At 37.1% G+C, this 14,521-nt stretch overlaps 1 protein-coding gene across 33 annotated transcripts in view; it reads left to right on the top strand.

Annotated features, from left to right (window-relative positions):
- The window catches only part of RBFOX2 (RNA binding fox-1 homolog 2), a 276,451-nt gene that overhangs the window by 196,193 nt on the left and 65,737 nt on the right, over window positions 1-14,521 (top strand). For all 33 annotated transcript variants that reach the window (XR_014024019.1, XR_014024020.1, XR_014024021.1 and 30 more), the window contains one exon: window positions 13,612-13,836. Coding sequence is in view for 29 of the 33 variants with exons in the window: in XM_081309517.1 (XP_081165643.1) it covers window positions 13,612-13,836 (225 nt within the window). In the remaining 4 variants the exon portion in view is untranslated. The remainder of the gene's footprint in view (window positions 1-13,611; window positions 13,837-14,521) is intronic.

Below are 14,521 nucleotides of genomic sequence, written 5' to 3'. Positions count from 1 at the left end.
AGATATGCCCTTCATTAGTTTGTTGTTTTGTATGCATGAAGTTGTTGTTTTGATCATGGACTCGACTTTCACAGGAACTATGAAATGACATTAATTTCTTTACTAAGCAGCCATCCAAGTATAAACGGCCAGTTTCAGATCTCTGCAGCTCAGTCTTCTGCACCGCATTTCTAAAGCTGAACCTCCTCCCTTACTCTGAGGAGGCTCTCCTGTTGATAAAACAGCCTGTTCACGATAGCTTTTTGATGGTTTCTTCTAACATGGGACTCAGATTTCTTTAGGTTTGCCTTATTGTATTGAAGGATTGAACAATGTGATTGCTCGTTTGTATTGCATTGCCATTCCAGGCTGAAGGATCAGAGTCCACTGCATACCTTATTGATCCATTCGTTAGAGATAAATGGGGTAACAGGGATCATTTTCCTCCCTGTGTGCTGCATGCTGATCTTGGTCACTGTTGCGTTCATGAAGGAGGAAAGAGATGGAGATTTAGGCATTCTGACTGGTAAATACTTATACTTTTACTATTATTTTGTTTTCTGAAAATGGTTAGACCCTGTAAATCTTTTATGTTTTGTCAGTATTTAGAATCATGTTTAGCACATAGCTCTGGCACTTCTCTGAGTTGCCTTGCTTCTTGTAATCTAAATGTGTTTAATTTGCTAGCATTAGTACAGAACTGTTTCAAAAATTACAGTATACACTTTTCATTTTCCTTTAAAACTTCTCTAATTTGCTTTTAACAAGTCTCTTGTGAAAGGGCTGTTTTGTAAGCCTCATAGATCACAAGGTTAACCTTTCTCAAATTTATAAAGAAACCTGGAATCCTAGAGTTTACTTATGCTTGAGATCTTCTTTAGCATAAAATAAATTATGACTTTTGGGTCAAGATAATAAATGCTTTCATTTGCCTTCCCTTTTAAGATTCCACTAAAATAACAGTGTAGTAGTACAAAAACCAATTAGTAATAGCTAATAGAAAAGGACAAAGAATGATATTGCTAACAAGCAAGAGAATTAAACAAGTTTCTGGAAAAGGTAAAGCAAATAGAGCCCAACTGATGGATGACATGGAGGAGGAACTGAAGACTGGTGGTTAATTCTTGGAGGCTGCTGGGGTGTGGGAGCCAGCGTACTCAGGAGGAGGCTCTGTGAGCAAAGCAAAGGAAGAAGACAGGGATACTGTTTCCTGTGGGGTTAGCTCTGCTGCCTGGATTGCTCTGGCCTTCTCAGCCCCTTCCCAGCGGCTGCTGTGTGGCCCACTTTCTTCATTACGAAAAAAGGAAAACCAAACACCATGATTGCTTGTCTCCAAAGAAGTTATCAGAATGTTTGGGGAGTTTTTATTCTTTTGGAATTAGATATTGGCACCTCATATTTGAGGATAGAGGGAGGCAACACTGTGAGGAAGCCTGCCAGCGCCATGCTCTTCCCTGTCAAATTTTAATTCCAGGGAAGAGACCTCATCAGAAAACAGACTAGCAGAAACCCATACCAGCTAACCTCGTCGTTCTGCCTGCGTCATTGGAACATGAGAATCATTAGAAGTCCAAGAGGAACTTTGAGCAAGACAGAGAGTAGCAGAAACAAACTCACAAACACAAATAAGCCGGGAACTTAAAGGAAACCCAACTGATAACTCATATATCCATAAAGCCCACACTTGGTAAGGAATGAAAGGGAACAGGTAGAGAATACAGGACATGATGGCTTCAAGAAAGAGCAGTTGGAAAAATCTTTTTAAGATGTAGAGGTTTAAGACACCAGGATGGAAAGTGGAGGAGACAAGACACAGTCATTTCCTTAGCCCCTGCTCTCTAGAAGGTTGAGTCTGAGACAAAATCTTATCTCCTAACAGCTTATGGGAGGGAAAGATTTCGGGAAAGCAGGAGGAGAAAGAGAGTGAAGCAAAGCAGAAAGGCTGGCCCAAGCTTAATGACAGGCTTGCTCATTGCTTGGTTTCTAAGGAAGTCTTCAGGGAGAAGCAGGGCTTCTCTGGCCAGCCCCCACCTGGAGCAGGTGTTTAGGGCTGGTTTCCTCCCATCTCCACCTCCTCCTGTTAGTAAGGTTGAGTCCAACTAACCCTTAAATGGCCTCGGAAGTGTGCTGGTCTGTGCAGATCTGGGCTGAATGGTGTGTTGCCTAGATCTGGAAGCCAGGTGGGTCACTAACCCGAGTGCAGCCAGGGGCCCTTGGTCCTCTGCTCTTAAGCCACTATTAACAGAGGGTCACTTCCCAGAGGACTGACAAGGGAAGGCTAGGGCATGGCTGCTTTTCATCATAAGCTCTTCTCTGCCTGTTTCATTTGCAGCCATGTGCATGTACAAACTTGATAAAAATAAAACTTTAAAAGAAGAAATGAATTACCAGACACACCCTAGAAATAATTATCAAAGATCTCTTAGCATACATTTAGAAAAAGGATAAAATCTAATTAGGGTAAGTGTGTCTTGATCTCTGGGCCTTTGCACTTATGTTCCCTTTGTCTGGGGTACTCTTCGATCCAGATACACACATGGCTTGCTGCCCTAATTCCTCAAGGGATCTGATCAAATGTCACCTTCCCTGACCACCCTGTAGAAAATAGAAATTTCCTAGCCCTCTAGGCCCAATATCCACTGTTCTCTTTCTTACTGTATTTTCCCTCATAACACACCTTCTCTTTATTGTTTTGCTTGTCTGTTGATTATTTTTCTCTCCCTGCTAGAAAGTAAACTCCATAAGGATAGGGACTTTGTCTTATTAATCAGTGTTGTTGCCCAGCAAAAAACAGAATGTCTAACTAGACTGTGCTCACTGAATGCTGAAGAATTGAATGAGAAAGAATTGAAGCTGACTAGGTAAAGTGTACCAAGTTGTGACTCCCATACAAAGTTGTTTGGACTGGAGGCAGTAGGGTTTTAAGAAGAAGATTAATTAACAATATTAGTTAGATTTAAGGTTTATTTTAGAAAGGTCATTCTGGCAGCTGCTTGGAAAATTAGTTTGAGGCTAAGAAAGGAGAAATATTAAAAGATTTTTTTTTAAAATAGCCTGGTGAGTGTTGCTGAGCGCAGAGACATTTTTCTTTTTCTTTCTCACAGCACATATCATGGACTGTTATGTGTAACCTTTCAGTTATTCTATGTATTTTAATAGAACTCTAATAATTCATTTTGAGTTTTCATTTATATTGTAACTTCCTGCAGAGTTGATACAGTTATTGAGAGAAGAGTTCTGTTTTTTGTTTTTTTTTAATAGACTTACTCTTCAGAAGCAGGTATTCAGTTTCATAAGCATTCTCTAAAGATCATCACTTCCTTGATGAGGAAACTTAGATAAGAAGCCTGTGATTCAGTCCCTGATTGGCTAAGGGACTTGTCTTAGGAAGCAATTACAGGATATTCATGTCATCATGTAATAATAATTGTAGTCCCTAGGAAGGGAATAGGAAAAGTTCTTGTCTGTTACAATATGTATATCTCATATACGTATAATGAATTTCCCATTTTAAAGAAGTGCACTATAATAGAATATCCCACATAAAATCCATCAAGCATAATTAAATATTTTACAATTCTGAAGACACTGTAGATTGTTTTATTCTTAACCTGATTTTGACTGTTTTAAGAATATTTCAATTTAACATATGGAATATGTAAAATTAATTATCCATGAAGACAAAACAGAGTAAATTAATTTAAATTGTAGTGAAAGTTTGAGGGAAAAAAAATCACCCATGGATGGCATAAATCACTAATGAACTGACGAGGATAGACATGTAACCATTCCCTATGCATAAAGTCCTTCTGCTTCCAAGGAAGCAGGAAGCTAGACAGAGCAGCTCTGGCAGCCTCTTGTTTGGTGGAAGATGTGATTCATGGATGTTTGAGGTTCTAAGTACTGCTTTAAGGAGAAATGGAAGAGCTTTTAAGACTATTATAGGGTTTGTAACTTTTAACCTAATAGACTATTGGTTTGAATGACTTTGCTCTGAAATATTTATTTTCCTGTTTAAATATTCATTGCTGTGAGAGATGGCAGAACTCAGCTTCAGGGGGAAGATTGGTTTGACTTCTCTCTCTGAGTAATTCAAAAAAGAGAGAGAGAGAGAGAGAGAGAGAGAGAGAGAGAAAGAGTGTGTGTGTGTGTGTGTGTGTGTGTGTGTGTGTGTGTGTGTTGTTTTGAAGACAAGTGATTTGACGACAGGTTTGCAGTATTCTTGTCTGACAAGCCTGTACTAGCCTTTGACCAGTTTTAGTCATTTATTTTTATTCTGAGCATGAAAGTAAAGTATGTCGTATTGCCTGTTTAATTTTTATGTTATTTACTGCCTGTTTATAAGAGCTCAAGATTACACTAACCCCTTCCTGCACTCCATCTCCCCAGGGCAGCAACACACACTTTGGGTCCAGGTGCTTTAGTTAGACCCACTCTGAAAGGATTCTTTGTTAAGCCTGCATTTCAGTAGATTTGTGCTTTTGCAAAAAAAAAAAAAAAAAAGGGAGAGAGAGAGAGAGAGAGAGAGAGAGAGAGAGAGAGAGAGAGAGAAGAAAAAGGAAAGTGTTTATTCTGTTCTCTGTAAAAGTGCCTATCACACCTTCCTCTTACAGCATTTCCCCTCCCTGATTTGTGCCTCTCCTTGCAGTGGAAGTGATCAGGGCCTCTGGTGGAGGCATGCTGCCACTGGAACCCTTTTCTTGCCTGCCAGTCAAAACCTCTAAAGCAGTGTTCTCAGGCGTGGTACCCAAACCGCCTGTACCAAAGAGCATCAGGGCCCCACTCCAGCCCCCTGAATGCTAAACTGTAGAGGAAAAGATCTTGACATTTGCATTTTAACATTTTCCCCTAAGTAGTTGATAAATACAACAAAATACTAGCATCTCTGCTCTGAAGGAATGAGGGAAAAGATGAGTTGTGAGCAGAGGAAGTGGGTTTGTACTGTGGGGGTCAGTAATCTGTCGGTAATACTGAAGCAGGAGTGTATTGTCCCTGAACTCTTTACTTGGAATTAGGAAACACTTCACTTAAATTTAATATTTCAGTGGTGATAGGTTTTTCTATGGCTACAATTGTTTTTATTATATAATCATCTGTTTTTGTCAGCCATCTACTAAGGTCCAAGCAATCAAGTAAAAAATGAATTCTTAGAGTTCCACCTGAATCTAGAAATTGGAGCTTACATGGAGCCTTAAAAAAATATATTTTTTAGTTGTAGTTGGACACAATATCTTTATCTCACTTAGTTATTTTTATGTGGTGCTGAGGATAGAACCCAGGGTCTCGCGTGTAGGAGATGAGCACTCTACTGCAGAGCCACAACCCAACCAAACATGGAGATTTTTTTTTAAATTTTTTTTTTTTTAAAGAGAGAGTGAGAGAGGAGAGAGAGAGAAATTTTTTAATACTTATTTTTTAGTTCTCGGCGGACACAACATCTTTGTTGGTGTGTGGTGCTGAGGATCGAACCCAGGCCGCGCGCATGCCAGGCGAGCGCCCTTACCGCTTGAGCCACATCCCCAGCCCCATGGAGAATTTATATATAGATTGTTCCTATAAATTTCAAATGTACCCACAAGTTATTTAACATCTTGTCTCTAGATATAATCTGTATTTATTCTAAAAAAGAAAATGCATTACTTTTATATCAGGTACTTTCTCAGAGATATTTTCCAGATTATGGACACTAACGCTGTCAGCTCTGTGTTTTAAGACTGTGAAACTTTGTTGAGGTGAGAAAAGGAAAACACTCTTATGATACAGCCCTCCCTCTAGGTTATTCAAGTTTTGAAGGGGGAAAAAAAGACCAGTATACAAACAGCGCATTAGTTAACAGTTGGCTATTTTTAGACTTTAAAAAATACAGAATATTTTTGATATTTTAGTTTTTTTGGGATTTTTAAAGTATTTACAGACTTTGCCAGATGTGCATCCCTGATTGAAAAAATCTGAAATCAGAAATGCTCCAGAGTCTAACTAAAACTTTGAACATTATGTCCACAGTCCAAAAGTTTCAGATTTCAGAGCATTTCAGATTTTGAATTTTCAAATTAATTGTGCTCAATGTACATTTTATTTCAGAATGGACACACTGAGTAAATTTCAGATCATACACCAGGAGACCATCTATGGTATGGATTGCCTCTGTTGCTGTGATTTAAAGGAAAAATGTTATCTTTCTTAAAAAAAAACTTAAATTAACAATTACATCTGGTTTTCACTTACAACAGGTCAACACTCTTAAATCCTGTTTGTAAGATGAAGGGAAATCATGTACAAAAAGCACAAACACTTAAATGTTGATTCTTTTCATTATGAGATAACATTTGCTTTATTATATAGTATTCCTTGTTATGTTCTTTACTGTAGTCAAGCAAAGCAGTTTGTACACATGACTTTCTATCTTCCTTTATTTCATAAATAAATCCTCATGATGCCTAATACTAGTTAAGTGTTAAATAAACATTTTTCGTTTATTTAACACTAACTATTATTAGGCATCATGAGGGTTCTACATTGTACAGGACAGTCCCCATCCATCATAATGAATCTTCACTCTGATATGGTGGTAAAATACACATTTGGATGTGTCGAGTATTAGGCTTTGAATTTAAATGTCTTGTACACATTCATGGTGCAAGCTAAATGCTATATGCAAATACAGGAGCAGAAGGAATTGTTCTAACTGAAGGTAGGAGAAAAGTGTGTAGACTTCTAAGTTAGGAGAAAGAGTTATTGTCCACCCTTGTGGACACAGTGGAGAAAGTTAATGATGTATTTTCTCAAGCAAGATGTACTTAAGCTGATTGGCCTTTAGTATTAAAAACAACAAAAAAAATTCATATAAACATAGAGTTAAATTCATGCCTGGAAATAATCACATGGACTGTTATCACATAGTTTGTCTGAGAGCTATTGTATTTCTCTTCTAAACTTAGAACTTCAGAATATGGCATAGAAATCTAATGGAAATTTGAAATTGTTTTAACGTGTGTGTGTGTGTGTGTGTGTGTATGTGTGTGTGTATTGGGAATATTCACACACTCAGAATAAATGAGGTAAAATGTGAAATCACACCTATCTCTTAGTTTATATACATAATTATTGTTACATTTTAAACCAAAAATTTAAAAAATATTTCTATAAGTAACAAAACATTTCTGTAAGTAGTGTCCTTGACTTCCTGGTGGAGATTTGCATTGCCCTTTTAGGAACAAGGGGTCTCAGTTGGCTTGCATTTCTGTGAAAAGCAGGAGGTTACACATGGGTCATAAAATGTTTTTACCTTTCTCCCCATCTCGCACTGCTAACTGACGTACTGAGCCAGCTCCGTAAAAACTGCCCCTGTGGGAGAATTCATATCATGTACTTGTGTGCAGTCTCCTTCCCAACAGACCTAGGTTGGAGAATGGAGCCTGGAGCATGTCCCCTTAGCTATGTTAATCCTGTCCTGGAAATTGTGCCTTTACCAGTTACTTAGTGGACTCCTTACCCCAAGGTGATCTTGATGCCTGGGGTCTGCATGTGTGGCTCCCAGCACCCTCTGTGGTCCCCTACCATTCAGTTGCCTGTCTACTGAATTTGAATTCACTGGCTTTGGGCCAGTGAATCCTGTGAAGGCCACTGAAGTAATAGCAGTACCATATGGCTGGATAGGTACAGACAGAGTGCCAGATGATTTGGAGGAGAAGGGAAAGAATCATCTTATTTCCCCCTTAGCAATCCAAGAATAGCTAAGGAGAAATCATGTAAGGTATCTTGACCTAGAGGTAATGAAAAGAACTTAATATAGTGATGGGAGACAAAAAGAGACTTTTCCCCTGAAAAATTTTATGGATAAAAATATTAATGTTTTTACAGCATAATTTCTAGAACTGAAAGGAAGATTTTTTTATGTAAAGCAATCCTTAGTACCAAGTAGAAATGACTCGTAAACACTGGATACCAGCTGAGGCTGTGGGACTGTTTATAGAAGGCAGGAATCTTTGTCTCCAGGAATGTTACAGCCATTTTCTTGAGATTAGCAATTCACTGCCACAGCATATTGACTTTTGTTATTGATTGTACTTTTTGTTATTCTCTTTGATATTAAAACTATATTTTGTATGTCTTATTAAAAAAGTAGTACATGCTTATTAGGGTGTGAGAAAGCTTTGGAGTTTTGAATAGACATTTACTATCTTGGGGCTGGGGTTGTGGCTCAGCGGTAGAGCACTCGCCTAGCGCATGCAAGGCCCTGGGTTCCATCTTCAGCACCACATAAAAATAAATAGAATGAAGGTATTGTGTCAAACTACAACCAAAAATAAATAAACATTAAAAAAAATTTACTATCTTGCTTGGTGATGATCATGAGAATACATGTGTATATATATTAACTTGCAAAATTATGTACTACAGATAAGTAGATGCAGTTTATTACATGACAGTTATACCTCAAGAAAACTATTTAAAAAATTTTTGCTGATGACTAAAAACATTGGTCTTATTTTGATGTTCATATATATTTCCATGACTTACTGAAGTTGAACATTTTTATTATATTACCATTTGTATTTCATCTTCTGTGAATTGTTAAGTTATATATCCTTTGCCTCTTTTTCTGTTGCAGGATGTGTGTGCTTGTGCGCATGTGTGTGTGCCTTGTCTGGTCAACTTGAATAACTCATTCTTCCATCAGTGGTAATAATCCATTGTCTGTCTTCCCTTTGCTAATATTTTATCCCAGTTGATTTTTTCATTTGACTTTAAAATCCTCTTCTCGCCCGGCTTCTCTTCCCCCCCCCTCCCTCTTTTCTTTTTTCCCTAACCAATGTAACCAAAGCTGTCATTCCCCACCCCCCCAATCCGGGTTTTAGGTTTACTGTTTTAAAAATTTCCCACATCCTATTTGTACTTCCAAGTATTCCCATATTTTCCACTTTTATATTAGGCTTTATTCTTCAGGAATTTTTTCTGGCATGGCAGATGAACTGGGGGGGCTAATATTTTATTTTTTTGCTGATAGGTGTTCAACTTTTGCAAATAACAGTAATGTTCTTCTATTACTTTTATATATAAACTTGAATCTGTTGAGGATTGTCAGTATTCCCTTGATCACTTTGTGTATCCTGTTTAATTTACAGTAGTTTTATGAAAAGTTTTAAAACAAGTTTTAATTTTTTTTTCTACTTTCAAACGTTCCTGGTAGTATTCCCTCTACAAATTAGAAATTAGAAAAATGTGGGCTGGAGCTAAGCACTTGCCTAGCATGGGTGAGGCACTAGTTTCAATCCTTACTTAGCACTACATACAAAAAAACCCAAAAACAAATAAAATAAAGGCATACTGTCCATCTACAACTACAAGGAGGGAAAAAAAGGAAAGAAAAATATTTAGTCCACTTTCTTCCCTGTACATCATTTGTTTCTGGCCAGGAAAGATATTAAGTGTGCATTTTATTTTGGGACTGATTTAACATTTTTACATTAAGAGTTCCTTCAAAAAATGTAACTATTATTTATTATTCTTGTTTTATTATATATATTGAATTTACAAATTTTGTCACTATTTTGAATGTTTATTGCTATTTTTAAATAATTATATAATAAATCTTAAGAATTTTGTATTACTTAATCTACTACTTTGTATGTAGTTAATTCTTTTGATGTTTTGAAATACATGTCATATTTGTAAGGATACCTGGTCTCTTTATGATTTTTATTTCCATTTCAATTGTATTATTATTTATAAAATAAAATAATAGTGATGGGTGCAGTAGTCTTTTGTTAATAAGTGACAGTATTTCATAGTTTATTTATTTATTTTTTTTTATTGGTTGTTCACAACATTACAAAGCTCTTGACATAACATACTTCATACATTGGACTGAAGTGGGTTATGAACCCCCAATTTTACCCCAAATGCAGATTGCAGAGTCACATCGGTTACACTTCCACAATTTTACATAATGTCCTATTGGTCATTGTTGTATTCTGCTACCTTTCCTATCCCCTACTATCCCCCCTCCCCTCCCCTCCCAACTTCTCTCTCTACCCCATCTACTGTAATTCATTTCTCTCCTTGTTTATTTTCCCATTCCCTCACAACCTCTTGTATGTAATTTTGTATAGCAATGAGGGTCTCCCTTCATTTCCATGCAATTTCCCTTTTCTCACCCTTTCCCTCCCATCTCATGTCTCTGTTTAATGTTAATCTTTTCTTCTTACTCTTCCTCCCTGCTCTGTTCATAGTTGCTCTCATTATATCAAAGAAGACATTTGGTATTTGTTTTTTAGGGATTGGCTAGCTTCACTAAGCATAATCTGCTCTAGTGCCATCCATTTCCCTGCAAATTCTATGATTTTGTCATTTTTTATTGCTGCATAGTACTCCATTGTGTATAGATGTCATAGTTTATTTTATTGGTGGCTTTTTATTGTGTTATTTTTCTTTTCTGGTATAAATAAGATACAATGATATTTATCAGATATTTAGTTTAATGAGTTTTAACAATTTGATAAATCTGTATAATCCCCTCTCATAATACATTTTCATCACTGTAGAATGATCCAGTATATCAGATTTCAACCAGTGCCCCCCCCCACCAAACAGAGGCCAGTAGATTCTCGTATCTGCCCTGTAGATTAGATCTTCCTATGCTTAGACTTTATGAGTAGAATTATATAGTAAGTAATTTTTTATGTCTGGCTTCTTCATTTAACTCAGTGTTAAGATTTATCCAACTTTCAAGAAGCATTCCATTTTGTGAATAGCCCACACTTTCTTTACCCATTCTCTTGTTGAAAGTACAGTTGTTTTCAATGAGAGCTATTATAAATGAGGTTTCCAAGAACATTCCTGTACAGATGTTTTTGAAGACATGCTTTCATTTCTTTTAGGTAAATACAAAAAGTGGTTGTTGTTTTTTTTTCTTTTTCCTTTTTTCCCCCTCCTTCCTCTTTGTGGTACTGGGGATTGAACTCAGAGCTACATCACGAGCTATTTTTGCTTTTTGTTTTGGAATAACATCTCAGTAGGTTGCTGAGACTGGCCTTAAACTTGCCATCCTCTTGCCTCAATCTCCCAAGTTAGGGAGGATTACAAGTATGTGTCACCATGCCCAAGGGAATGTTTTGACATCATAAGACAGCAGAACATTTCTGTAAAGTGGATATACATTTTACATGTCCACAGCAGTGTGTGAAAGTTCCTCACTACATCCTTGTCCACATTGGATGTTTTCAGTCTTTTAATTTAGCCACTGTAGCAGTAGTGGAATGGTATCTCATTTTGGTTTGTGTTTCATGTCTCTGATGGCTAATGTTGAGCCTCACCCGTTCATGTATTTTTCTGCCCATTTGTAGATCTTTTTGTGGAAAATAGCTGCCAAAAGTCTTTAGCCTATTTTTTAAAAAATGCTTTATTATGACATAACAGTGCTTTATAAATCCTGGGTATATATCCTTTATTGGATGTAGGTATTATGAATATTGACTCCCAGTGTCTATCTTGTCTTTTTATTATCTTATTGATATCTTTAAAATAGCAGTTGTTTAATTTTGGTATGTTCAACTTATCAATTTTTAATGGTTCTTGCTTTTTATGTCCTAAGCTATTCCAGAGTTGTGAAGATTTTCCTGTGTGTTTCTAGAAGTTTTATAGTTTTAGTTTTTATATTTAGATCTATTATTTCTTTCAAGTTTATCATTGTATATTTGGGGAAGAGTTAGGGCTTATTTTTTTCATCAAGTATTTAGTTATTCCTTTGTTAGATTTTCCTTTTCCCATTGGATTCTCCTCTCATTGACAGTATATGCCCATGTCTGTTTCTGGATTCTTTTGTTTTGTTTATCCACTTGTTCATCCTTAAACCAGTGTTATACTGGTTTGATACTGTAGCTTTAAAGTAAGTCTTGGTTGGAATCAGGTAGTGTTAAGTCCTGAAGTTTTTGTTCTTTTTCAAAATTGTTCTGGCTATTCTAGATCAATTGAGTTTCCATATAAATGTTGATAGTAACTTTTGATTGGTTTTTTGGGGATTACTATACATTGTCATCTTCAGAACATCAAGTCTTTCAATCCATGATCATATATTTCATCATTTATAACCACATTTGTAGGTTTATGTTTTATTTTGTTCAGAATAATTATTGTAGTAGTGTAGCTTTGGATTCATTTTGAGATAGGGTGAGTTTAATGGCATCAAATTAATGGTGAATGCCTTGAGGTTCAGAAAATGCAGAAAGTGTAGGTTTCTGCAGCTCTCAGTGGTTAGAGAATCACCTGTCCATCTGAGGGGAAAGAAGGATGACTGGAACCAGGGAGAGAGGGGAATGATTACTTCCTTGATTGAAAGACATGATGCTCACAGTGGGGAGGAAACCAAGTGATGTAAACCCAGATTTTCCTTAATCGTTAATGTTTTAATATCTAAAACATGGGAAAACTTTATCTAAGTTTGAATATTTTAAAGCCTTTGGCCACCTCTGCTAGCTATTTCCAGAAAGGTAATTGCCCAAGACTTTGTAGACTTGTGTGTCCTCAGTGAAATAATAGCCTTTATTTTTATCTGCTAAATGGAAGGTTGATGAGAAGGTAGAATAGTGAAGGCTTTGAAAAGTAAGTAACACAGATTCCCCTGTTTTGTATATGAATTTGGAGATGGAACAGAAGTGAGAAAGACCCTGGAGCCAGAATGGCCTCTAACAGTTTCCTATAGTTACTGTCACCCTACCCCACCCCATCCCACCTCACCCCACCCCCTCAGTGTTGGGGTTTTCCTTGCACATGGTAGGCAAGCATCTGCATCTTCTTTACTGATATTTCAGATATCATTCTGGATCCCAAGTATTAACATCTGGAAATGGATGCCACAGGAGGGCACCCTGTGGCTCACCTTATAATGCCAACAGTAATTAGGAAGAACATTTCCATGTTCTTTTTGGTCTGGGAAGTTTGTCTGTTTCTAAAATTTTGAATTAAAGTATTTTTATTATTTTTATTATTATTAGCCTAGTATCCAAGAGTCTCTGCCTTGATATCTAAAGGTGAATTTTTTAAAAAATATTTTCTTTGGAATTCAGTGCTCTAAAAATCTGTTGTTATCTCATTTTAAGACTTTACAATGTTGTTCTGCCAGTGCTGTGAATTGCAATTTTAAGGAAATTGATTTGTACTCCTTTGGCTTCTTCTTAAGAATTGCTGAAGAATTAGAGAATATCTTTAAAAACATACTAATGGCCCAAACTAATTTTGCAGTTTGAGGGATGGGAGGGTACTGGGATTGAACCCAGGGCCTGTGCATGCTAGACAAACTAGTCATCTCTTATGTGAGAAATTTCTTGTTATTTTTTTCAAAACTTGATTTAAAGGGAAGCTTTTTGACCTCTTGTTATCTAGTTAATTTTAATATGGTCTTGGCTTGTCTAGCATCCACAAATTGGCCTAAATTGGGGCATGTATGCGCATCTATTTGTATGTATATGTATAACAATATTTTCCCTAATCCTGGGGCAGTAAGTGTTCCATTTATCTGTGCAGTGAGAGAATATTCAGAGAACTCTTTATACTCACCTTTAAAGCAATTATCTATAACAAGGATTTAATAAGTCACTCTTTCTCCTCCTTTTCTCCCTTCATTGCTTGTTCCAGGGTAACCAGGAGCCAACAACAACTCCTGACGCAATGGTCCAGCCTTTTACTACCATCCCGTTCCCACCACCTCCACAGAATGGAATTCCCACAGAATATGGAGTGCCACACACTCAGGACTATGCCGGCCAGACCAGTGAGCATAACCTGACACTCTATGGAAATACGCAAGCCCACGGAGAGCAGAGTAGCAACTCACCCAGCACACAAAACGGATCTCTCACGGTATGTGAATTTGGAGGTGGAGGGTAAAAGGGTGCATGTTAGTGCAACTGACTTCACCTTTATTATAAGACCAGAAAACCCTGGGAACTAACTTAGCATTGACACTCTGTTGCATAGCATGTATGTAATTTCATTTCTACTCCAAGAATTGTGATTAGAAGATAGGAAGTTTGAATTAAAACTCAGTGCCAGGAGCTTTCAGATGAGATTAACAGTTCAGCAGAGGAAATGCAGTGGTGAAAGTAAATTTAGGGGGTATGCTGCTCTTTTCAACTTTTCCAGTACTTTCCATTGGGCAAAGACCCATGACCCACCTCTATTCTCACTTCCCCTGTTGCTCTGCAGTATTCTTCACGTTGGTTGTCTCCTTCCTCCTTGAAATGCTCAGTCCTTGGGGTTTTGTGCTCTCTGCTTTTCATTGTAAGCACTGTAAGTTCTGCTTGTTCCTCCTCCTCTGTTCAACTTTTAAATATTGCAATGTTCCAAGTTTGGGCACTGAACCCTTTTTCCTATTTCATATGCTCACTCTGTACAGTTATACTACCAGATTCACTTAGTTGCTCAAGCAAAACCTAGGAGTCGTTCTTTTATTTCCTTTATCTCTACTTCTAATCCATTAATAAAGCTTGACAGCTGCAACTCCAGAACATTTTACTACTTCAGCCTTTTCTCTTCATCTTACCAC

This window comes from Spermophilus citellus (assembly GCF_964194105.1).
Source record: "Spermophilus citellus genome assembly, chromosome: 10".
NCBI classification, from domain to species: domain Eukaryota; kingdom Metazoa; phylum Chordata; class Mammalia; order Rodentia; family Sciuridae; genus Spermophilus; species Spermophilus citellus.
The sequence above is the reverse complement of the archived record's forward strand: the minus strand, read 5'-3'. Positions and strand labels throughout refer to the sequence as shown.